Source organism: Pollachius pollachius, assembly GCF_949987615.1.
Source record: "Pollachius pollachius genome assembly, chromosome: 2".
Classification (NCBI taxonomy): domain Eukaryota; kingdom Metazoa; phylum Chordata; class Actinopteri; order Gadiformes; family Gadidae; genus Pollachius; species Pollachius pollachius.
In genome coordinates, this window is record NC_136935.1 from 2018030 (window position 1) to 2043181 (window position 25152).

Consider the following 25152-nt stretch of genomic DNA (forward strand, 5'->3'; position numbering starts at 1 on the left):
TTCCCGGCCACATACACATGATCTATATAATATGTGTATGCGTGTGAGCTATGGTTGCCCCGGACAGACTATCATTTGTAGATCGGTGAAAGTCACATCGGGTTGGAGGCGCTTTATTCATGGTTGTTAGGCAGCAGGTCATTTAGGTGCTGCCCCCTGCAGGCGTGGAAGGTTTACACAATGTGCGCAACTACAGCATCTTTGTAAAGAACATATCTTAATCTTAGATCAGAACATACCGCTTTGTAACAGTAATCCCTTAACTTAAATATATTTAATAAATTGAATCACTATATTTGAGTTGGTAAGTAGTTGGTGAGAGTACAAACTTTATACTCAGTGGTGTCAGGCTGACCGGTGAACAAAAACAAGCGAACTGTTCTCCGTGACTAGTGACGCAAATTTCCCGCCATGAGAGCAGCACTTCTGGTGTCTGGTCAGCGTGTGCGCGGACTGTAGAAAGTCGACACAACACAAAACAAGTATAATAACTATTTTAGGCTTTGTTCGTTTTACTTGTCAATCGAAGGGTCCATTGTCGAATCATGCCTTCTACAAACGATTGGATTAACAACCCTCTGGGTGTGGTGGAGGAGATGTTTGGTGAGATTCAAGTTGAGACGCTCCCGCATGACAGCTACAACACAGCGCTAACACTGCTACGTTGCTTTTCGACTTCTCCGAAACTCAGTCGTTGTTCACACACCGATACTTTCATATAAATGTCAGTTTAAGAAAATAAAGGTTGTGAAGCAACTTTTTGCTCCATGGAAATAAATCGGTGACTTGTTGGCTTGTTTACATGAGATGCATCGCCCTTTGTGTTCCACCAGGTGCGTCCCAGAACAGTTGTGATTCCGGATGGGAAGCGAAAGTAACAGAGTTCTTCAGACAGCGACTGATGGAGAAGGACGCTCATACATGGGTAATCAACGCGAATTGTTGATGTGTTTTTCAAACGATGCCTTCAGTGTCGGGGGGAGGAAAAAGGGAAAACACTTTTTTTGAAATATAAAGTATTTCTAATCAAATACACTCGAGAATGTAACATTCTAAAGGCTGTGGTCATTCTTAGTTTTGTGGGTTGTTTTTTGTTCAAATAGGTCCCGTCCTTGAACGACGTCCCTCTGCATTACCTGAAGCCCAACAGTCTTGTGAAGTTCCGCTGTTTAATCCAAGACATGTTCGATCCCGAGTTCTACATGGGAGCGTACGACACGGTGGATCCTTCCACCAAGGCCAGAGTAAATGCTTCCTTAATCCAAACCGCTTTTCTGCAAATGCTCTTGTGCGAGTGCGTACGTGCGCAATGAATACACAACCCTGCCTCTGCTCTTCTCGATATGAGATGTTATGTATTCATTGTTTCTGCTCAACTCCACAGGTCTTGAGATGTGGAAAGTACAAAGACGTCACTGAATGGGGGGTGAGTCAGACTCTGTAGCGATCAGTAGCAGTGATAGCAACGCCTTTTAAATGGCTGCATTGATACACATCTTTAACATACCCTTGTCTTGCTTCTCCCAGGTGGATCTGGATTCTGCCAATATGGTGACTTCTGATAGACAGACCTTCTACTGTGTTCCCATACCTGGAGAAAGTCCCTGGGTGAAGGAAATATCCTCTTGTGTGGTGGACTGTTTGTGTTTGTGTGCTTGTGTGAGCGCAGACTGGGTTTGCAAACAAATGTTAGAGATGTATTGTCTTGGCGCAGGCGTAAGCAAACACATCCCCAAACCAACTGGAGATGGGGGTTAATTAATTTATATGTAAAAATATGACATTATTTACGCTGGTCTGACTTTTGACTTGTCTTTCGGTTGTCTGGACGTGCTGGTGGGGAAAGATGGATTATAGTTTAAACCCTGATAAGGGAAAAGCACTTCAGTTCTCAACAATGATATATTTCCACCAAGCTAGTGGTTTAAGTAGTCTTCATGTACTGTTTTGTATTCTGGACTGGGTGTGGTTGCTGGACCCTTAACTCTGACCCACAGCTACGCCAGTGCCTGCCAGGCCAGGGTGGTTCCCTCCACCTCCTACGTCCCCAGCAGACAGAAGCGCAGCTACGAAGACGACGATGACGAAGACGACATGGACACCCAGCCTCAAGCGCAGGGCCACGCACACAACGGTACGACGGGGAGAGATGGTGACGCTTTAGTAGAAACAACAACAATCTCTCGCTCTCTCTCTCTCTCTCTCTCTCACGCTCACTCTTTGTCCTGTGTCTGAATGTACAAAGCACACTTCTTTCTCTCTCTTATATATTGGAACATCATTTAAGTATGCGTCGCTGGCAAGAACACAGATGTAGAGATGATTCTGGTCGTTGTTATCTTCTTCTTTTTAGTACAAACTATTCATCCCCTTCTTTCTTAGGGACCCAAGCGGCCGCCGAGTCGCAGGGCAACGGTGACTGTAAACGCCAGGAGACGGAAGCCCCCTCCGGGCAGAAAGCATCAAACCCCCCTCTGGACCTCAACTTCCCCCTGCCTGGGGAACAGGGCCCCGCCTGCCTGGTCAAGGTACGCCTACTAGGTCCCGTTTGCTGTCTTTTTGATCCTAAAGGCTGGGAATGGCTGCTGTACTTAGATTTCTTTCTGTATAGTTTCACCCTGTGTTCAGAAGTAATTATGAGTAAAATTTGCAAATGAATCTGTACTTTTCATTTGTCAAGTATTTAATTGTCATAGGATTATACAAAAATGGGCTTTACCTTGTGATTGACTATTTTGTTAATTTATTCATTGTCTTCCCAGAAAAAATGCTAAATCGAGATGTATATCATTTATAGACATATTAAATGACCTTTTGACCTCATTTTTTAAATGAGCTTTTGGCCATATCGCCAGACCGTGAAGGTGTGCTATCAGTACAGCTGTGTAAGACGTTAACGCCGTCTGTGCCCCATGTTGGTGAATGAGTAACGAGTGAGTGTTGAGGTTATCACCACCTCCCCCAGGTGTACACGGACTGGGACAGCTTCAAGCTCAACGACACCCTGGAGGTGTACGGGGTCCTCTCCGTTAACCCCGCGCTGAGCGCACTGATCGACCAGAAGTGAGCGCTTGTTGCTTTTCTTACATCTTCTTTTACCATAATTTCATTACAGTTTCTGGATCCATAGATCCAATGCGTTTGAATGACGACCACGTTAGATGAACTGCTCTTTAACGTGTCCTAAAGTCATAATGCGTAACATTTCATCTGACTTGCTGCTCAAAATAACCTGGACGTATCTCTAGTCAATGCTGATCGATAGTGATTTCAATAATGTTATCAATGAAATCCCATCCTATAAAAGGCTGGCCAGGCCGTACCTCTCCCTTTGTTTACAAGATCCTTACTATCAACACTTCCCAAGCCCCTCCCACTCACTCCCCAAGCCCCTCCCACTCACTCCCCAAGCCCCTCCCACTCACTCCCCCTCAGCCAGCCCAGCGATGCCCCCTAAAGTGGAAAGAACTTTATTATTGAGTGTTTTCAATTCCTACTTCCTAGTGTTTTGATTGCCTACTTACTTGGAGGAACTCTCATGTCACACATTGTGTCCTCAATGATCAGTTGTGCGCATTTTTTCTCATGTGTGGGTAAAAGTGCATGACTTCAATCATCGTGTGTGTATGTTAGTATACATTTTATGTCATCACAAGTGGGCCTGTTCACCTAGATGTACGCTGGATAGATCAGTCTAAGAGCCTAACCTGTGGACTGTAGCAGACGTTGCTCATCTCTCCGTCACATTAGGGCTGGGGAATTAATCGGATTTCGATCTCGATTTCGATTTTATCGTCAAACGATCAAAAAACTAATATAATAGAACAGCTGGACACATATCTGTACATTATTTTAGATTTGAACATTTTCTTTTTTACCATTTTGTGTATTTTTTCAAGGAGAAATTTCAAAGCTCTCAGTTACTAAGTGTTGTTTGGGGGGAGACACATGCTGAACAAATACATGTTTTCAAACTCGAAAAATAATCGTTTGAATAATCGTGATTTAAATATTCACATTATTATTATTGATAATATTTAATAATGGTGATTAGGATTTTCTCCATAATCGAGCAGCCCTGCGTCACACATCTAGGTGGACACGCCCACTTGTGATGTCACAAGGGGCAGCTTTTCAAAACGGCCTGTGGCGGCTAACCCCACTCACCCCTGGTGGCGTGTCACGGGGCCTTTGACATCCGGGGCCCCCCTTACCTCTCCTCCCTCCCCAGGGACGCGTCCTCCTCGCTGATCCTGGACCCCGCCGAGTGCATGGAGACGGCGGAGGAGCTGCGGGTCCACCGCCCCCCTGCCTCCCTGGTACCCCGCCTCCACCTCATCCACACCCAGCGCCTGACGCACAACAACCCTCTGCTGCCCCCTGCTGCCCCGGAGGACAGCGCTGCATGTAATACGCTACATGACACCGTTCAGCGGCCTGCACAGGGTTGACCCTCACACCAGGTCCACGCACCCCCCCCCACAGCGGGAGGAACTTTACTAACGGTTTGTCCACCCCCGCAGCACTGGCGTCCACGCTGAGCGAGATGGTGTCGGTCCGCGGCGAGCTGCTGGCCTACCTCGCTCAGCTCCTTCTGGGGGACGCGCTGGCAGCTGAGTACCTCCTTCTGCACCTCATCTCCAACGTGTACGTGTCCCCGGCGGAGAGCCGATACGCCGCCAACACACACGCCCCGAAACCAACCTCCCCAGACCTCACGGATGTAGTGTTGAAAACTAAAAATGCCATCCCCCCCTAAAAACCGGCCCTCGGAGGGCCCCGTGTGAGCCTGAGGCCGGCCCCGGGTGCCCTGGTGCGTCGGGGGCTCCGGTCATCCTGTCTTCTCTGTTCCCTGCAGATACGCCCGGCGGGACGTCATCCCGCTGGGCAAGTTCACGCTGAACCTGAGCGGCTGCCCCTATGCCACCGCCCCCGCCTACACGGAGCAGCTGTACCGCGCCCTGCAGCAGCTCGTCCCCAGCGTGAGTCAGCCGCCGCCGCCTCGGTTCACCCCCGGATGACGCGGCTCGACGGGAAGCGCTCGATGGAGCTCCAGAAATGTTGTTTCCTGACGCCATCTGTTCCTACACGGCCCTGTTCTTCGAATGTTCGATTCATTATTGCGTCTTAAGACACCGATTTTATGTCGTGGTAAAAGTGTGTACAGGATTATTCATGACCCTGGGTTCGGGTTGCTCGATTTATGGAAAAAATCATAATCACGATCATTTTTGAGTTTGAAAACATGTCTCAGCATGGCTCTCCCAAAACACACTTTGTAACAGAGAACTTTGAAATTTCACCCGAAACAAAATACTCTAAATGGTCAAAAAGAAAATGTTCAAATCTAAAATAATGTACAGGTATGTATCCAGCTGTCTGCACTTTCTATAAAACATTTAATGAAGAAAAAAAACCACACTAAAATCGCGATCAAAATTCAATTAATCGCCCAGCCCTACCCCTGGGGGTTTCAGGGTACAGAATGGACCGGTTCACCACGGGGGTGGGGACGGGGAGGGTATTTAAGGAGGCTGGGGCAGCGTTGGGTGACAGTGGGTGTCCCGTTTGGCTCGTCTTTATCCTCCGCACGTCAACACGAACGCCTCCTCTTTGCTTCCCTCCGCCCCCAGTCGTACCGCCTCAGCATGACTCTGCAGAACCTGAACCAGCTGCGGCTGGTCCCCAGGAAGGACTACGTAGCCAACCGGCTGGAGAGCGGGCTGCTGCAGCTGGCCGCCAACACCTCCCTGTACCTGGACGAGACCCAGCTGGATCAGGGCCAGCTCGACCCCGCAGGTGAGGGGGTTTCCCCCCCCCCCCCCCCCCCCCCCCGTGATGCCCGGCTGGGTGGGGGGCTGGGGCAGGTCGGACGCCCCACGTCAGGGCTAGAGCGGCGGATGAGAGACCGCTAGGGGGCGGTTTATTCTGCTGGGTTGAAACGTGTGTCTATGGGTGTATCGGAACTGATGCACCCGCTTCTGATGGATTACCTCGTTCTATTTATTGGTTGGTTTTGCTCATTTTAAAGTAGAATTCTTGTGTGTAAAAAGGGATGAACGTTGAATCACGAACTAATCAAATACTTATAATAATATAAGAAAGTGGATTACAGATTCTCTGTGCAGGTTTGTGACATTTTTATTACTTTTGAACAGCCGAGCCCTGTTCAGTGCTCTGTTTGCTGGCTTGGTTCTAAATGTTGGATGTGGACCTGCAGGCGTGCGCAACATCACCGCCCTGGGGAACGTCATCTCGTGGCAGAAGGTGGACTATGACTTCAACTACCACCAGATGGAATTCCCCTCCAACATCAACGTGCTGATCGCATCGGAGGGCCGGTCGCTGCTGCCGGTGAGGGGGGGGAGAGAGGGAGAGGGAGAGAGAGAGAGAGAGAGAGAGAGAGAGAGAGAGAGAGAGAGAGAGAGAGAGAGAGAGAGAGAGAGAGAGAGAGAGAGAGAGAGAGAGAGAGAGAGAACTGCCAGCTCAACTTCTGTGGTAAGGGGTTAGGTTTCCGAAGCGGATCAGAGACCGGGCTGACCCCCCCCCCCCTCCCCAGCAAAGGGAGGGGGAGGGGTGGTCCCGTGGGGCCACGAAGAGGCAGAGGAATGCGGTGTAGTCTATTCCTGTGCGTTGCTCTAAATTGTTGCCATGGCTGCAGCCGGAGAGCCAGCAGAACAACTGTGGGTGTGTCGGCTGGAGCTTCTGGTGGCGGTGGGTTACCAACGGCGACCTCGCTCCTAAAGGCAGCCCCACAGCTGCTGGGAAGCCAGGCTCGTCTCGCATGTCGTCCCCGCGCTTTGTGGCGTGCGCGTCGCGTGAACGGCAGAGGTGCCACTGTGAGCCAAACGGCCTGCGTACGGTTGCCATGTGATAGGGGGACATAAATATTAAAGAGCTGACATTATTCGGTGTTCTCCATGGTGGATACAATATATGAATGAGCATTTACACACCATGACAGGGGCGTGTGTGTGTGTCGGGGTGTGTGTGGGCATGTATATGTGGGGAGGATGTCACACGATTAACAATTATGCCTTCATCCCGTACACACGAGGATCACAGTAGCGTCGTGTGTATACACCTCGCGTGCACCGGCGACATTGTTTTCATCCTCTCCTCTCTCTGTCCGTCCATCTGTCTCCCAGTCGGACTGCCACGTTCACCTGCAGCCTCAGGTCACGCCCCCCAACATGGAGGCGTACCTGGGCTCCGCCCACACAGCCCAGTCGTCCTCCCAGCTCAACAAGTTCCGGCTCTACCTGACGGTGGCCCGCACCCTGGACTACAGCATCTCTGAGGAGGTCACCAAGGTAAGGCCCTGAACGATGTGGAGGAGAACGTCCATCGTCTTCTAGGATTCTGAATAGATGCACGACTATCTTAGGTTTGCCTTTGTGTGTTCCCAGTATTGCAATCAGTTGATGTACATTTTTTAAATATACAAAAACGAAACAATCTTATTTATACACTCTACTCTGCCTTGTCACAGCAGACTAGATTAGGTCCGGACATTAATATGAACTGGATCGAGATGATTTTGAATTGGTTTGATTCGCGAATCCAATCATGAACCACCAAGAGATTCACACCTTGGAGGTTAACTCTAAGCAATTTTATTTTTCTGGTAGCAGGGAGACTATAGCTTCGACTGACTGAATGAAAGCATTTCATTTGTTAATCTAGTTGCAAACTAGCTTTTTTTACAATGCCCTGCAGGATAGATAAGTTAAATCTATCGTTTGCATATACTGATGTACGTGTTGGTGGAAGTGCTGCGTCAGTTACCCAGGAGATAGTATCGCTGCTGACCCAGCCGGACCGTCCCCTTCTCCACAGGCCGTCGAGGATGACTTCGTGGACATGAGGAAGGACGACCCGCAGAGCATCTCTGCAGACGACCTCCACAGCCTGCTGGTTGTAGCCAGGTATGCCAAGTCCCCGGCCAGGCCTAAGGCTCTCCTTTAATGAGTTCTTCATCCCATTTGTTAAAAGGGCAAAGTGCTAATAAAGGAGCAGGAAATGGACTGGGAACAGCCTGTCTCAGCCCTCCCTCAGTTAAAGTGCAGGCCAATAGATGGGAGAGTGACTGGGCATTATAATGTATGAGTTATTGATTAAAACAAAGTATGAGAACCACCGGTTGGTGATGAGAGAATTTACACTTAAAATCTCTTGATTTGATTTGGTCAAGAATAGATGCGTGCTTAAGGATTTGTCGTGGACATTGGTTTAAACAAAACACAAAAAATGGTTAATGTTAATCCGCCTTTAAGATTGGAACACGATTACAATTCTAACATTCGCTTTGAAACGAACCAAGTTTGTTTGGTAGCTCTCCTTAGAAATTCGTCTTTCACATCATAAGTTGTGGAGGCAGGCTGCGATGACTGAGGTGTCTCCTCGTGGGCAGGTTGTTGTGTCTCAGCCTGGGCCAGAGCGCTCTGTCCACCGAGGCCTGGGGCAGGGCCAAGCACATCGAGACCCTGAGGAAGAGCCGGAGCGAGCCGCAAGGATGCCTCAACGGCAACGAGCCCTGATGGGAATATCAGACACTGTCTGACGGTGACGAGTTCTTCTGATTCAAAAGGTTCCAGAAATGTTTTGTAATAAAAGTTGTTTTTCATGTTTCATGTATTTTTGTTATCTTTGATTTTGTTAGGATAATGAGTTCACGGTTTAACGTAAGTTTCTATCTTAACACAAGGCATGTCCGTCAGGAAAAAAAAGTCTTGCGTCATACAAAGACGTAATGTTAATGTTTTGTAAGTATCAATCTTTTTTTGAACTATCAAACAATCCCTTTGAGAATGATTGCGTTCCCTCCTGAATGAACAATAAACCTCACAACAATCCATACACTCGGTCACTCTTCAACTTTTATTCCCAAGGAATGTAATCCTGGTCAAAAGTTTACAGTGCACATTGTTCAATTAGCACACCCCAGAGAAGACAAGAATAAATAGGGTATTTTAATTTACAATAAAATCTGAACACACAATGGAGAAAACAGGACAAATGGGTCAGTTGTTATATAGAAGTGAACTACAGCCATGGACAGAAGATAACGGATGGTGCAAATGCTGGTAAAATGTGCCAAATGCAGTGCAATTATATGCTTGGACCTCTAATCATGTTGACACAACTGTCATGGTACATTAATGGAGGGGCAGGAATTAATACCGTAGACAAATGAAAATGTGGTTTCAAAAGCACTTTGTGTGAGAGGGTTACAAAAAAAGAAGGGAGAGACTTCACCTGGGTAAACATTACTAAACCAGCTATTGCATAATAACTCAAATTAAGACACCCATGATTCTGGCCTATTTGGATTGACTATTTTCCCTCTTTAATTCAATACAGCAGAGACCTTGAATTTTGCAGAACTTAAAATGACCCAACACTGTCACTATTCTCTTGCATGGCCAGTAGGTTCACTCCTCTTGCAGTACAGCCGTCACCTAAAGCCTCTGTCTTTAAGCTATGGCGGCATTAAGCAACATCAGCCCATTTCAGTAACAGACGGGTCGCTAATGCCGCGGAGCACCAGCATATGCTACAAAATGATTGAAAATAAATCCAAATAAAAATAAGCTAACCCAGGAGTGAAATACAGAAAAAAGGCTAAATAAAGTTGAGCAAACCACAAAAAGGTGCATCCATTGCCCATCAATCTTAGGATCTTACAACACAGGGAAGTAGCCAACACCAGATAAGTGAACCTTAGTCATTACAGTAAGAGAACAGTAGTCGTCTTAATGTTATGACTATATATATATATATATTCCTACCAAGATTAACAGCAGACTAACATATATACCTTGGGAGACATGAGAGCACTCAACAGCAGCGGATGTGCAAACACAGAAAACCCAAACATCCTTTACATTAGATACATACATACAAATGTTACCGACGGTATTTCAGTTATCTCAAAGTTGCTCTGCTCGTTAAAAGCAATCCCATACAGAATATAGAACTCTTGTGCCAGTAAATAACATCCCAAAATAAAGCTCAAGAACACACGCACACGCTTACCCTGAACACGTCTCATACTGTATACAGTACACTAGATGTAACATGGAACAAAACTGACGTTAAAAAGGTAGATTTGCCATAAATACCTGATATATATGTACAATCCCACTTCAATTTACTATTAAGGCAAGAATGCTTTAGATGCTTTCGATTCAGGGAGTGCATAAAGCATTGAACAGTGTCTACTGTTTGGGCAGGGTTAAATTGCATATACCTAATGCTACTTCTCAGTCCCTCTCATGCAAAGTAAACAAACAATGTCCGCCCCGAGGAGATTAATTCAAAAACGCACCTTCCAAAAAGTTAACTAGTACAAGCATTAGCATCATAAAACTCCAGCCGTTGATTTGACTTGAAACCAACTTGCGCAGACCTCAAATTAAGTTTCCTGCGACCAATATAAAAGCCAATGCGTGTATGGACAAACCACTGATGGGAAAGTTCTACTTGGGAAACAGCTATACATACAATAGTCACTATACGTGTCAAACCAGTATTGACGTATACTTCTGGTGTGGTTATTGATTTCTATAGTTGCTAGGCTACACTCGACAACACTGATATTACATGGGCCTAAACTATGCCACCTTGTCAGTTGGACGGCAACACGACGGGTAATATTTAACACCTAGCCGACCTTTGGGGAAACCAATAAAAGAAAAATCTCAAAATAGATTTGGTCATTGTCTACCACCAGTGTTAAGAACTGCAGCTATAAACAGGGTCTGTATGACAAATACAGACGCAATCGCTGACCGGCACAAAAGATGCATGGGAAATGTGGAGTTGGTCCTGCGTTTCCATGCGTTTAAGATTTATTTACCTTTGTTTCACATGCAGCCGTAGGACTTAAGTTGGATGGATTCCCGAAGACCGATATGTTTACATGCACACCAATACTGCATCCTTATGGGCCCTGTTGGATTGTAAGCCGTACATAAGCACAGTAAACCACATTATCTTGTCTGGCATGAACACTCAAATTCAGTCTGATCACTTAGTCTGCTCTCTCTCATTGTGTATTCCTGTTGAACACTAATAAAACGTCTATCAATTCAATATATAGATTTATCCTCTATCCATCTGGGTTACAAACATACATATATATCCACCTTTCTTAACATAGTACAAAACTATTGCTTTGTATTGTCTTCTAAATCTTTCTGTATAAATATCAGCTATTTGGTAAGAAATACACTTAAATGTACAATACATACAAGGAAACTATGAACGGAATATTACGCGGAAGAATAATGGAATGATTTCCAGTGAGCTCAAAGAAGCAGTAGTAGCATGATATAGTGTGCATGTAAACATAACGACGCCAGAGTAACGTGATGCATCTCCTGTGCGAGAGTCAACGGCAAACGTCCGACCGACGGAACTAAAGGGCCGATATTTAAAAGCGAGGTTCCTGACGAAGACGAGGCCCTTTGTGCAAGCTTAGGCTACCGCTACCATAAGTCTATTTACACGTCACTACGACGACGACTACAAAAATCCTGCTGAAAGCCGGGGACCAGCGCTAGATCTGAATGATCCGGGTCTGGCACTGTGTAAACATGGCCCGCAGCTCGCTCTCCTGGGCCTCGTTGACCACGTCGGGCTCCGGGCTCTTCTGGACCTTCGCCACGGCGAAGTTGATGCCCTGGGTGAGGCCGGCCTGCGTGAGGCTGGCCACCTGGACCATGGAGCTCTTGATCTTGGCGAAGGGGGACACCACCCGGCTGCCGTTGCTGTCGTTGGGCGAGGGCCCCAGGCAGCCCTCCACCTGGGACGACAGGCTCCGCTGGGACCCCCCCGAGGCGGCCGAGCCGGGCTTGTGGACGGTGAGCAGGCCGGGGGCGGAGGTAGTGGTCTGGACGTCCAGCTGGGACGGTCGGGGGAGCTGGAGCTCGGGGGGGGGGGCGCGGCTCTGCGTCCGCCTGGCCGTCGGCGGGGCCTGGGGTCGGCAGGGGAGCGGCGGGGTCATCGGGAGGAGGGGCGGCCTTGACCTCTCCGAACACCTCCACGGGCTTGGTCTGGGCGTCCTGGGCGAACTGGTGGCAGTAGGCGTCGACGGGCGTCCCGAAGTCGATGAGGATGGCCTCCTCCGCCACCGAGGCGGAGCCCGGCGAGTCGTCGTCGGCGGCGACGACCGGGGCGGCGGCGACCCGGACGGCGGCGGCGGACACGTTGAGCTCCACCGACTGGGAGCGGCTGGCGAGGCGCGGGTTGGACACCACGATGCCGCAGCTGGGCAGCACGTAGTCCACGTTCTCCAGGGAGCCGGCGCGCGCGCGCTCCGGGTCCGAGGTGTACGAGTCGGAGTCGGAGGAGACCTCCGAGTCGGGGTCGCCCCCGAGGTCCTTCGGGGCGGCGGCGTCGGACGTGTCCAGGCTGCTGTCCGACTTCCACAGGTTGACGTGCATGGCGGGCTTCAGGTGGTTGACCTTGACGTCGGGCTTGGAGAAGGTGGTCAGCCGGCCCAGGGGCTTGAAGGGGCCCATGTTGGTCCGGGTCTGCTTCACCTTCTGGTTGAGCGACGAGAACTTGTTGAGGAGGAAGCTCTTGCCCTGGGCGAGCCCCGAGGCGCCCTGCTCCACGCTTTGCTTCTGGATCCCCATGATGTCTTCATGAGGTTTACTCTGCCGCCTGGGACAAGACAGACAGACAGACAGACAGACAGACAGACAGACAGACAGACAGACAGACAGACAGACAGACAGACGCACACACTTAAATGCATTTATTTGTATCCAAATTTACAAAGAAGGAGAAAAAGATCCTAACATGTTGGGAAGAAATATTGATAATGTAACAGGTTCGAAACTCACATGCCTTTACAAGACCCACATGATAAGATATTACACCCAACACTTATGGATAAACAAAACATCTGTCTCCAGATTTGCATTATACTATGACACACACACACACACACACACACACACACACACACACACACACACACACACACACACACACACACACACACACACACACACACACACACACACACACACACACACACACACACAGAATCCAAAACACCCTGGAGGCTTCAGGGACCAGAGTGAGTCCTTGCCCCCTGCCTCCTGCCCCCTGCCCCCTGCCTCCTGCCCCCTGTCCCCTGTCCCCTGCCCCCTGCCCCCTGCCTCCTACCCCCCTGTCTCCTGCCTCCTGCCTCCTGCCCCCCTGTCTCCTGCCCCCTGCCTCCTGCCCCCCTGCCCCCTGCCTCCTGCCCCCTGCCCCCCTGCCTCCTGCCCCCTGTCCCCTGCCCCATGCCCCCTGCCTCCTGCCCCCTGCCTCCTGCCTCCTGCCCCCTGTCCCCTGCCCCATGCCTACCTCTCCAGCCTCTTCTCCACCACCAGCAGGTCCAGCCCCAGGGCTTCTTTGGTAATGCGCAGCATCTCAGCTATGCATTGGAGTGTGTCTGAAAGGTATTGAGAATGCAGGTCAACCAGACATGCATGCCGCCCTTTCTGTCATTTGGTCTCTGTCTTATTGTGTCTTTTTGTGTTTTGCGTCATTTAGACATTTAAACGCTAAACAGCTGCGAGAGAGTTCGGTCCTTCTGAAAGCTCACCTTTCCCGTCGTCCTCCGGGTTGCGCGTGGCCGCCCGTAACGTGTGGAAGTAGCCGCTGGTCTCCTCGTTCCTGTAATGCAGACGCATGCAGCAGTACTTTGGCTTCCCGAACAGCGTGGGCTCCGGACCTGTAACACAAACAAGCAACTACTTGTTGTATTCGTCACGCACTGCTTCACTCGTGCACAACACAAAAGAATTGTGTTTATTTTTTTAATTTATTGATAGAAAGGTCAGACCCGGTAACTTGATTGGACAAGGGGCATTCCATGAGGGCTGATGTAGAGCAGCACTGGGGCTTTTAGCTGTGCATATATCCCCCCACTGCACAGGGTTTTCTAATAACCGTTCATAACATTAACGATCAAAAGCTGTTGACTCATCAATTCACACAAGCCACTAATGAATGACAGTGTACAGACTATTGTTTCACTTGCTGCACAAGAAAAGATAAACGAAGCATAAATGTTTGTGATACAAAGTATCTGACCTGCGGTGTGTGTTTACCTAGACAAAGGAGCAAGTTAGTGTGCAGGAAAATGTTTATGAATGACTGAATCAACAAATCATAAATCGGTAGTCGCTAATTACTGTTCACGACTAAATGGTGCTTTTTAAACTGTTCCCTCATGTGTGATATTGCTTAGAGCTAGTTTGACATTTCTCGGAATGGTTCATTTTCAATTTTAGTGACATTTTAACTTTCCAGTGTAATTCGAGTGTAATACATTACCGATCTCAATCTTCTCCATTCCCTCTAAATTAAGGCGCTGGTACTGGTTGACTTTGTCGGCCTCTTCATCATAGCTGATCAGGAGGAAGACATACCGTCAACCTCATAAAACGGTGCTCGTAAATCAAACCAGTAACAAAGACAAAAATGTTAACGTATTTACTTACTAAGCAATGTAGTAGGCATTGTTGGACAGTAGAAGCAGGACATCAACATCTTTGTTGGTGGCATCTATAATGCTATGGATCAAAAATATATAAATAGTCAGTGTTAAGGTTCAGGGAGTGGAACAGTTCCGTAGTATTTCGTAGTACCACCGTCCGGTTGTAAAGAACGCATGAATATTTAATGAGGAGGGCTTTGAGCCTCGATGGGGCGGTGCCAACGCCTCCTAGACTGGGTACCCCCCCGCCCGTTCTGCCGGCGATTTGAATTCACCCCGCAGAAGGGTCTGGAGAAGAGCAATACATTTATTTCTGCTTCCGATTAGTTTTTGCGGGAGCCAATCACCAAGCTGGCTTCCCCCCCGCCCGGCGCGCTATTGGCTGGTTTAACACAACGACGACAGGGAAGCGACGGCAGGCAGCCAATCGCGTACAGAGCAGTCGAACTAGGCCCGTTGATCACGCCTCTCGTGCTGAAGAGAACGACAGCAGCGTGCAACCTACGGCTGATCCTGGTCTGGCAACAGCCAGGCTCAACGGCTCCACCAACCTCATGTCACAGTTGATGAGGGCCCAGCCCCCGTGGAACTTCTCATCGTCGGGCAGCAGCAGCTGCATGTAGGTCTGCAGCAGCAGGCTGACCTGCTCCTGGACTCCTCTCTGGCTCTCCTGCTCCTTCTCCTCCTGCTCCTTCTCCTTGCTGAAGATGGAGTACAGGTCCTCTGTGACCGGCAGGCCCATCATCAGATCTGGAGAAAGAGAAAGAGAAAGAGAAAGAGAAAGAGAGAGAGAGAGAGAGAGACACAGACAGACAGAGAGAGCGAGAAAGGGACAGAGAGAGAGAGAGAGAGAGAGAGGGAGAGAGAGAGAGAGAGAGAGAGGGACAGAGAGAGAGAGAGAGAGGGACAGAGAGAGAGAGGGACAGAGAGACGGACAGAGAGGAAAGAGAGGGGGAGAGAGAGAGGGACAGAGAGAGAGAGGGACAGAGAGACGGACAGAGAGGAAAGAGAGGGGGAGAGAGAGAGAGAGAGAGAGAGAGAGAGAGACAGACAGACAGACAGACAGACAGACAGACAGACAGACAGACAGACAGACAGACAGACAGACAGACAGACAGACAGACAGACAGACAGACAGACAGACAGACAGACAGACAGACAGAGAGAGACGGACAGAGAGAGAGAGATGTCAAAAGTGCAGTGCTGTCTTTGGCTACTCAGTTTAGTGACAAGTTTTTTCGGGCAAGAACAACGGGTCCCTCCTTACCGATAACGGCTTGTCTGTACGCGTCCCGGAAGCGGTTGAGATAGTAGCGGTTGGCCGAGTTCACGCCGTCCTTCATCACGCCTGCCAGCCTGCGCTCGCCGGTCCTGGTGAAGTCCCCCTGCAATCATTCACACACGCCGTTACCTTCGGACCCCGAGCATGGGTCAGGTAGGTAGAACCACTACACTTTAATGATCCAACAGGCCACTTAGAACTACCGACACTGGTCAGCTGGCTGTGCCGGGGGTCAGGTCTAGGCAGGGTGAAATGGCGTTTAGCCATTATGCCGTCCACTGTTGGAACCAACTACCAACAGCAATGAAACCTGCTCCAACCATAACTTCTTTTAAAAATAAATTAAAAACTCATTTATTTTCCATTTGCTTTCAATTAATCTTGTTTTGTTTTATTCTGTTGTTACTTGAATATTATTTTTTCTTTATTTAATATATATATATATATTTTTTTTTTATCTTTTAATAATTTGACTTTGACATATCACCTTTGAAAGCTGACGCTTTCGTCCTAAACAACTTTTCAACCACGAAGATGCAACCCCGAAAGTGCAAGAATCATGAGAGTACGTACAATTCTCACTTTGATTCAATTAATTCTTTACATATTAAGCATTTGATCTTGTGTTTTTCATGTATGTTGACTAAAATGCTCTGTCGTCCTGCTGACATTTGACGTATTTTCGGTTCCCCTTCCCAGTTCCTTTTCTAATGCATATTTGCAATTTAGTATATGCTACACGTGAACCTCCTAAGGTGGCGCAATTTGGTTGGTTCGCTATCTCGGGATATTGGGCAATATCACATGACTGGGATCTCAAACTATATATTTGCAATGTCAACATACATTGTAACATTCTTTCATCACTCGATCACCATAGAAATTCTAGTTCTAATTTTATATAATTTTTATAATCTTATTTATTACTTTTCTAACAATATACTACTTAATCAACCACAGAGTTCGGACTGAAAAAGCCACCTTTACACAAAACCTAAATGGTACCTGCGCAACCTGGCAGAAAAAACCAACAAACAATGATTCAATTAAATGATTAACATGTCTTTTTCTTAAGGCGAAAGTTCTGCAACGTCTTTTTTCGGAGGGACATGCTGGATAAACACGTCACGTTTTTTAAACTCTTTTGAATCTTCTGAATAATCGGGATTTCAACATCAACCAAAATAATCCTGATTATGATTCTTTCCATAATCGAGCAGCCCTGGCACACGGTGCACTCTGTCTCGCTACACAGGAAGGCCAAGGGGCCCGGGGCGTACCTTGAGGGCCGCCGTGCCGGCGTACTGCCTGCTGATGGTGTCTCCGTTGTTGGCCCACATGACTTGGTAGATCCTGTAGCACTTGGAGGGGAGGGGCTGCTCTGGAGGCATCACGCCTAGCTTCTTCAGCTGCAGGAGGACGTTACCATGGTGATTAACACAGCACACGGCCCTTCGCACCGCCTACTTCAATACAGCACTGCACTCGGCTTCGTATAGACACGTCCATTCTGCTCTACACTCTTCTGCGTATTGATCTTCATTTGAACGCTGACATGCTCACTCCTCTAAGACCATTTTGGGAAATATGGACGTGTATTTTATCAGGTTAAAGTCCCCCATTCTTTTTGAAAGATTCTTGTGGCAGGAGATGACATGAGCTGAAGACTATACGACTAATAGAAATGGTATTGACGCAGGTGGCCCTGCCTCATTTAACCCCACGTCTGTTAAGACATCAAAAAGGGGAAGGCTTCAAGTCGTGAGCCCGACAGCAGTGTCTCCAGAGATATGCATCTTTAAAAACTTCCACTACCAAAATAGACATGAGACCTTAACAAAGCGAGCAAAAAAAGAAACCACATCCTCCCTACAATCACACTCTGTGCTCAGCATTAACATATGGTTCCATTTATTTTTTGGCGTCGTGCCACAAACATGAGCCGAGGTTGGCGGCCGGTTAGCTTCGGGACGGATCTCACCTGCTGCTCCATCACGGCCCGGGCGATGGCAGCCTGCACCACGTTGGTCCGGTCCAGACAGTCCATACAGTTGACCCGGAAGATCCCGTCCTGCTGGCAAATCACGCCCGCCTGGTCCACCCTGGGAGTCGGTACACCGGGTCACTCTAGGATACACCCACTGGGAGACGCTTTTCAAATCCATAATCAACTAACACACGATGATCTAATTTATGATTTCAGAGCTGCGGCCCAACGCCCCAGAAGGAACCGGGCCGGACACTCACCAGCCCCATTTCATGTCCGTGATGATGTCAGAGATGGCATCCGTCAGTACTTGCACATTCTCAAACTTCATACCACGGCTGGGGGAAGAGAGAGAATGACAGGGTTAAGTGAGTTATCACCTATAGTAATGATTTATTGTTATAGTTGATTAAACATTCCACTGGTTTCCCGGACGAGTACATTCTCCTACCAGTGCTCGTGGAAGTCGAAGGAGACATATGTGAGGTTTGGGTTGTTGTAAAGGAGGACTTGTTTCAGATAGGAATCGCCGATTATCTTTTCGCGCCCGCCTTGGTCCACCAAATTGATGATGACCTGGACAAGAAGGAGGGGAAAGTGTCATGCTGGAGTCAGCCGGTCGGTCTGAAGTGACATTCAGGCAGATGGACATGACTCAACGCGACCTTCAGGACCCACTGGGAGACTTCAGAGTGAGTCACCCACTTTTGATCAACGATGAGATCTTGCGTTAATATGCTATATGGTCAACAAGAGATTCTTTGGATCATGGTAGCGGATGCGGTCCGCTATCGACCACAAAGCAGGACTTGGTTCAGTACCCCTCACCTGTTTCTGGTAAATTCTTAGCTGCTCATCAAAATGGGAAGCAAAAAAAGGGACCGTCTCCTTCTCCCCTGAAACAAGAAAGGCATGGTATCAATTAATAATCTGCTGTTCATTTTAACTTGTAATACATTTGAAAGGATGGGACTTCATAATAGGGATTCAACCTAATAGAGCGGCCGTATGTAGCTCAACTGTTAGAATATAGGATTAACACCACCCGGATTCAATTTGCACTTCAGGCTTGGATACGTTTGTAACCGTGCTACTGAAAAGACGCCAGTAAAAACGATCCACCAAACAGCAAACCTCTTCTAAAAAAACACCTCGGAAATCAGAGTCTCTGTTCCTACTTCAATCTAGATCCACATCAAAGAAGACAAAAGCGGCTCGTCCTACGACACATGACCCGACGCGGTGTCACGTGACCACAGGGCGTGCTGCTGACCTTTCTCCAGGCGCGGCCGGGGGTTGTAGCGGTATCCCGCCTGGCTCCAGAAGACGGGCACCGAGCCGCGGCTCTGCACGAAGGAGAGCGTGTGGCTGTGCACGTGGATCAGCTGCTCCGTCTCCACGTAGTTGGCCACGTGGCCGTCCGTGTCCACGCCCCGACGCTTGTAGCGCATGCCTTTGGCAGGAAGAGGAGGGGGGGGGGTAATCATCTTTACTTACACATCATCGACAGAGCGGATCGGGTGTCCCCTGCGCGGCGCGTAACAAAAAAACACCTTGGTGAATTAATTAAACCACAACCCGGTGTGAACCTGGCCGGGGCGACACTGCTTGGGGAAAGGGAGATTTGTGCGAGGTTCTTTTACGTTGTGTGCGACAAGGGGCCACAAGGTGGATACAGAAATGGGACTTGATACATTCAGCCGCAATGAATGTAGAGCAAATGCTGGAGTAAAACTGAAAAAGTTTTTGGATTTGTTTGCTGATTTTAAAATAGTGGTCTAATGTCTGTTGGTGCGGTTTAGTATATGCTACACGCGAACCTCCTAAGATGGCGCAATTTGATTGGTTCGCTATCTCGGGATATTGGGCAATATCCCGTGATTGAGATCTCAATCGTGGACCAGGCGGTCGTCTCGTCACGCTTATAATAATTGTTAATGATTGATGATGTTATGACACAAGTCTGGTTGATGAAAGTCAATACAAGCATATTCAGGCATTTACGGTTGGATTATCTCCATCAAACAGCTACAAATCTGCACGGCGGCGGCGGCGGCGGCGATCTCGACGGTACCTGCGCGGTGGCGGCTCCGGCGAGAGATGAGGGCCACGGTGAAGCGGGGGTAGATGTCGTCCACGCAGGTGAGCTCCTGGGGGGGTGTCTCAGGGCTGCTCCGCTCCTCGTCGGGGCTCTCGCTGTAGTTCACCACCAGCTCCTCCACCTGGACGAAGCCCTGGATGACCGGCGTCACCCAGAAGTCTGCCTCGGGGTCCTGGGGGGTGCGGGAGTGCGATACGAAACACGTTTTTTTAAAAACACACTGCTAGGTAGACCTAAGGGCTCACTATGGTCCCACGGACCCCTTACGTCCTCGCGGACCCTCCTTGCGTCCACCGCCAGGGCCGGACGTGCGCCTCCCCAAAGTGTTGACCTTCCGTCGAGGCGACGAAGCAGCAAGGGCTGTGATTGGTCCGCCTACTAAAACCCGACGCAGAACCATAAAGGTTCAGGACTGCGTCGAAGCGTCTGCGTTGCGTGAGCGTGGGACCATAATCAGCCCTTCACACTAAAGACTAATTACATAACATTTATCCCCAACAACTATTACTTTTATAAATCTATTCATATTTGTGACAGAGAGGCTGTGATCCTCTGAAAGCGTCGCAATCTGTGCTTAAGAGAACATTTTGAAATAGCACACATCCCCAAACTGTGAAGACAGCCTTTTCTCTCGGGATGCTTCGCTGCATTTATTCCTCAGAAAGAGCAGTGAGTCATGCGTTGAGGTTTCGCTTTTTGTACGAAAAAAGACGTTACCTGGAGGTCAATCAGCTCCTGAATCATGTGTTTGTTCCAGAAAAATCGATCATCGACCTGGCACAGAATTTGAATAAAAAGGAGAAGGTCAACCAAAACATAATTTTGTTATTTGATATGAATATAAATTACTGGATCAAAAGTGTACGTTCCATTTGTGTGCGAGGGCGTGCGAGAGCGTGCGCGTGACGTCAACAGTGAACTCACCTGTTTCCAGAGGGGCAGGTCGGACTTGCCGGAGTCGCCCTGCCTCTGAACGGTGTTGGTGAGGTCGTAGGTCATGCTGTAGTAGAAGGAGTCCGTGTCCATGAACACCTTGTACAGCTCGTCTAGTAGCCGCCTCTCCATGCGTTCCCGCTCCTTGTTCTCCTTCACCTGGAAGGCAGGGGCGTACTGGGTTGGGACGGGAGGGTGTTGGGTGGTCGAACAACAGCACAACAGACAGCAGGTGGGCAGGGAAAACAACAGAAAGGAAAATAAAAAAAAATGGAAAATATAACATAAAACATAAAACGATGACGGAGGAAAGAAAATGAAATCTGAGACCATCGCATTGTCACTCACTACCTTTTTCTTGATGGGCACGGCCACATTGGACTTGATCTGCGTTAAGGTTTTCATGAGGAACTTGGAGTCGTCCGGAGACATGGCCAGCTTCTCTGGCCTGTCGATGCCGAAGTGATGCTTCTTGCAGAGCTGCAAACGTGTACACCATTTATATTAGGATTCTCGTTGTTGTAGATATTATCAAAAACCTGCGCTAAGTCGTACACTTTCTTGAGGATCTTTAACCCATTTTGGAAAGCCATGCTCCAGTTTTGAATGAAAGCGGTCATAGATGTCGACGGATTCAAGTCACAAGGCCTTCATATTGTTCTATCAAAGTACCTTCCTACTCAAAACAACAACAGTCTACAGCTGAAACCCTGGGAGGCATTGAATCTATTCTGAGCACAGCTAAAGAGCGAACCGATACTTACATACAGCCCATCTACACAAAATACAGTGACATAAAAATCTATTACAACAATTTCTTCGAGCCATACTGTCCTACAGGATTTCTAGCCACAAGGAATGGAGTAATTATTGGGATGGGCAAAGAGGATGTACGCAGGAATGGGGTCTAGAGGAAAATCTAATAAGGATGATTAACCATCTTGGAAATTACTCACTTGAAAATATTCTGTCTCATCATCCATGAAGCTTCCCTGAAAGACTTAAATCTTAGCAATAATTCTTAATTCTTCCACAGCCTAATTTTCCATGGGTGCATGAAAAGAAAACAGTGTGTGTGCATGTGCGCGGGCGTGCATTGAATGTTTTAAAATAATCGTCTTCCACGTTTCACCTAAGTGATGAATCATACTGACTCATGCAGTGAGGCTGGCCTGAGTACAATGACGAGAGGTTGAAAGAGTACAACTCACAAGCATTAGCAAATGAGATCCAACAGAGAGCACTTGATATCAGGTGAATAGGGAAATATTAGAGTGGTCACCTCTAACTCGAGCTCCTGGGGATCCTCATCGGACAGAGGAATGACCGCGATCTTGGTGATCTTGTAGACTTTGTGATTACCAGGCAACCTGCCAACCAATGCTTTCTGACGGATTAACACCAGACCGAGAGGAAGATCTGCCAATGGGAACAGGGCGGGATGTAGAAGGGAAGAGACGCATCATGGGTCACGGATTCTTCGCATTCGACATAGTGTGTGTGATAAAACTTGCTATTTTATCGGCCTCAAGATAATCAGCTCAGTTTAGTAGGCAAAAAGAGACAGCCAACTGGGACAAAGAAGAAAATTATATTTGTTATCAATGTTATTCATGCTATAAGTTATTTCCTTGTGCAGCGGATAATTTGTTTGTTGTAGGCATGATGTGGATAACCTTGTTAGTCTGACAAAGTAGTTGAGAATAAATAGTTTGAAACCCATTCTCATTTCTTACAAACCTGTGTGAAGTTGTATCTTTCCAATGATTCCTTCCACTAGACCCAGACACACTGGGTTCCAAGCTAAAAGTAGGTCAGTTGCTGGAATGAAAACAGGGAATAAAGTAGAAAGGTAGTTAGAAGAAGACACTGGACAATTTGTCAGAACCTGAAACACTACTTCCACATGGAAGGGCCCTGTAAGAGATTTTTCCAAAGTAAGCCCCTAAAATGCACACAGAAATAGACCAATAGGTAACAAGTCATGGTTGTGCCACCCTGGGTACACACACACATACACACACACACACACACACACACAAAGTCACCAACAAGCAAACGCAAGGAACCTGACGCAATTTTGGAAGACTGCCACATTTCAAGTTCAAACACATATTCGTGAACATTTTCCTGTTCAGCTTGGAGAAAACACAGTGAGGTGTCTCATGACACATGTGGGAACATCAGATCAAGTTTGCCGTGTTCTCGGTCGTGGTGGAGTGCTCCACTAGGGGCAACCGCTATCTTTTATCAATGGCAGATTCTTTATTTGATCTTATTTTAGCCATTTCACCATTTCCTGTTATATATCTGTGAATTCGTCTTTCATGTGAGGGTTGATTTTGCCCAAGAGAGCACTTTATCTGCACTTTATCTATCTAACTGTCTGTGTACAATTTTGTTTTAAAAAGTACCAAAGAAATAAATCTATCATAGTATGAAAAAAAAAAAAATAATAATAATAATAATAATAATAATAAAGGAAATAAAAAGGGCAGATGATAACACCAGCAAAGTGCAGAGAGCTTGGACTGTAAGCAGCCTCAGAAACATACCCGTCCTGTTATATGAGCCACAGGAATCACCCTGATCTCAAAACAAAAACTACCACAATAATACCTTGGAGTCCCTTGGTGGAATATACAATATCACGGGAATTGACTACAGTGTACTGGTGTCCACCGTCCCCAATGAGTAGTCGAAACCCTTTTCCAATTAAATAATGGAAGAGTGTGCAACCCAAACCGGTTCAGGACGGCTGCACACCCGTATGACTTCAAGCAAAAGAGAAGATAGGATGCAAAGCCTTTCGCTATCTCTACCGGTACTTCGTCAGTACATTTGGTTAGCTGCTATTACATTTTATTACTAGACTTAATCCAAATTACCTTGACACCGTACCAAGACAGAAAATAACACAGACACACCAAAGACAAGTCTCCAGAAATGTGGTACATGTGGTAATTATCCTGGCAAAGTCAATATAGGATGTTTTAAGCTAAAATGTATGATTGAAATATAATTTGTGTCCGTTTCTCAACAATAAAGCAAGCGTTTATACGATCATTGGAGTTGTTGTCTTAATCTTCTTTTCACTTCTCTACATGATTCTCTACATGCAATGAATAAAGATTTCATCAAAAGATAAGGACCTTATGTCCTCTCAGCCTGTGAAACACGGACGTAATCGCCATCTTATGGCTTAATGACCATGTCATAGGAAGCTCTTTAATAAAAGTTACTAGTACTACGCCCATGTTTGTACAAGAATGTGCTCTGGAGAGGAGGTGGTTATAGGAAACACAACGGAAACTGAGTTTAGGTAGAGGGTGTGGACGGATCGAACAACATGACATTTTGAATCATAGAGGAAATCATGATGTATTTGACAGCCATAATAAAAGGGGACGTTGCAAAAGAAAAGTTGACGCAACGTCAACAACTCACTGTGAATACAGGTGTGAAAGAAGGAGTTTACGTGACCTGCTGGTGTCAACCAACAACCACCTTATGACGCTGTATGCCACTATGAACGTGTTATCGGGCCATGGATGTCCGCCCGAGAGAATACTGTTATATTGTTATATATAGAATATTGTTTTCTTGTGGACGAAGATGAGGCACGATGACTGAAAGAGGTGATATCAGACGTAGAGGCTGAAACCCAGTGCTTACCAGGTCTGACGCTCATGGTCCCATCTTGTCGGCTGCACCACAGAGCTCTATCGCCGCTCTGAAGGATGTAATGGTCTTTGGCTTGGAACAGCTCCATGACGCCCTTCACTTTAGGCAACCGTGTAGCCGGCTGTCAAGATAAATAGATTACTAATATCAATCCGTCGTCTTAGCTGCCCGAAGAGAACGGAGCGGGTTGAATCAGAAAGCTATTGGCTAGCAGAGGATAGCTCAGCTCGGGTGTGCAGGCTGCTGCGCTAGCTAGCCCGCTAGCACGCTAGCAGCAGCTGGATGCCTAACAAATTCCTTGGTTTGACTTTGACACATGACAGGAGAAAAGTAACGTCCCGCTTTCAATGCGCGTTGCAGTCCTTCTCAAAATCATGTTACGGTCATTCAAATTCGGGACTGGTGTGGGTTCTTGGCTCTCCGTGAGCCGCGTCTTCGTTCTGGACGACGCTCCAGCCGCGTCTGTTTCCTGCTCCAAACAAACACACGTGACCCTCTACCTGACGCGCCATCCACTAGGACCACCCCGATGCATTAAACACCTTTCATCTAGATCACTGCAGCGTACCTTCCCCCGTCGTCTTAATGTTTTTTTTTATTGCTGATGGAGATAAATACAGAGAGGTATCACATTGTGTGCGATATTTCTGACGGGGTATTGA

At 47.6% G+C, this 25152-nt stretch overlaps 2 protein-coding genes across 2 annotated transcripts; one reads left to right on the forward strand and one right to left on the reverse strand.

The window, feature by feature from the left end:
• Positions 1–435: 435 nt before the first annotated feature.
• mcmbp (minichromosome maintenance complex binding protein) lies at positions 436–8628 on the forward strand. The gene is made up of 16 exons (XM_079730430.1): positions 436–603; positions 834–925; positions 1104–1244; positions 1385–1426; positions 1528–1617; positions 1996–2134; positions 2383–2528; positions 2966–3063; positions 4232–4407; positions 4524–4647; positions 4859–4982; positions 5634–5799; positions 6221–6354; positions 7149–7313; positions 7840–7928; positions 8414–8628. Exons 1-16 carry the CDS (start codon positions 546–548, stop codon positions 8538–8540), a joined length of 1911 nt encoding a protein of 636 aa, XP_079586556.1. The 5' UTR covers positions 436–545; the 3' UTR covers positions 8541–8628.
• A 255-nt stretch (positions 8629–8883) lies between these two features.
• inpp5f (inositol polyphosphate-5-phosphatase F) lies at positions 8884–24950 on the reverse strand. Its single transcript, XM_079729273.1, is given in 21 exon segments — positions 8884–11948; positions 11950–12672; positions 13366–13453; positions 13607–13735; positions 14341–14414; positions 14508–14579; positions 15055–15253; positions 15771–15888; positions 17066–17194; positions 17767–17887; positions 18033–18110; positions 18224–18348; positions 18601–18668; positions 19046–19225; positions 19847–20045; positions 20591–20647; positions 20798–20965; positions 21158–21286; positions 22089–22225; positions 22547–22627; positions 24482–24950. Coding segments are annotated over 21 exon segments (3357 nt in total). The 5' UTR covers positions 24579–24950; the 3' UTR covers positions 8884–11563.
• Positions 24951–25152: the final 202 nt, after the last annotated feature.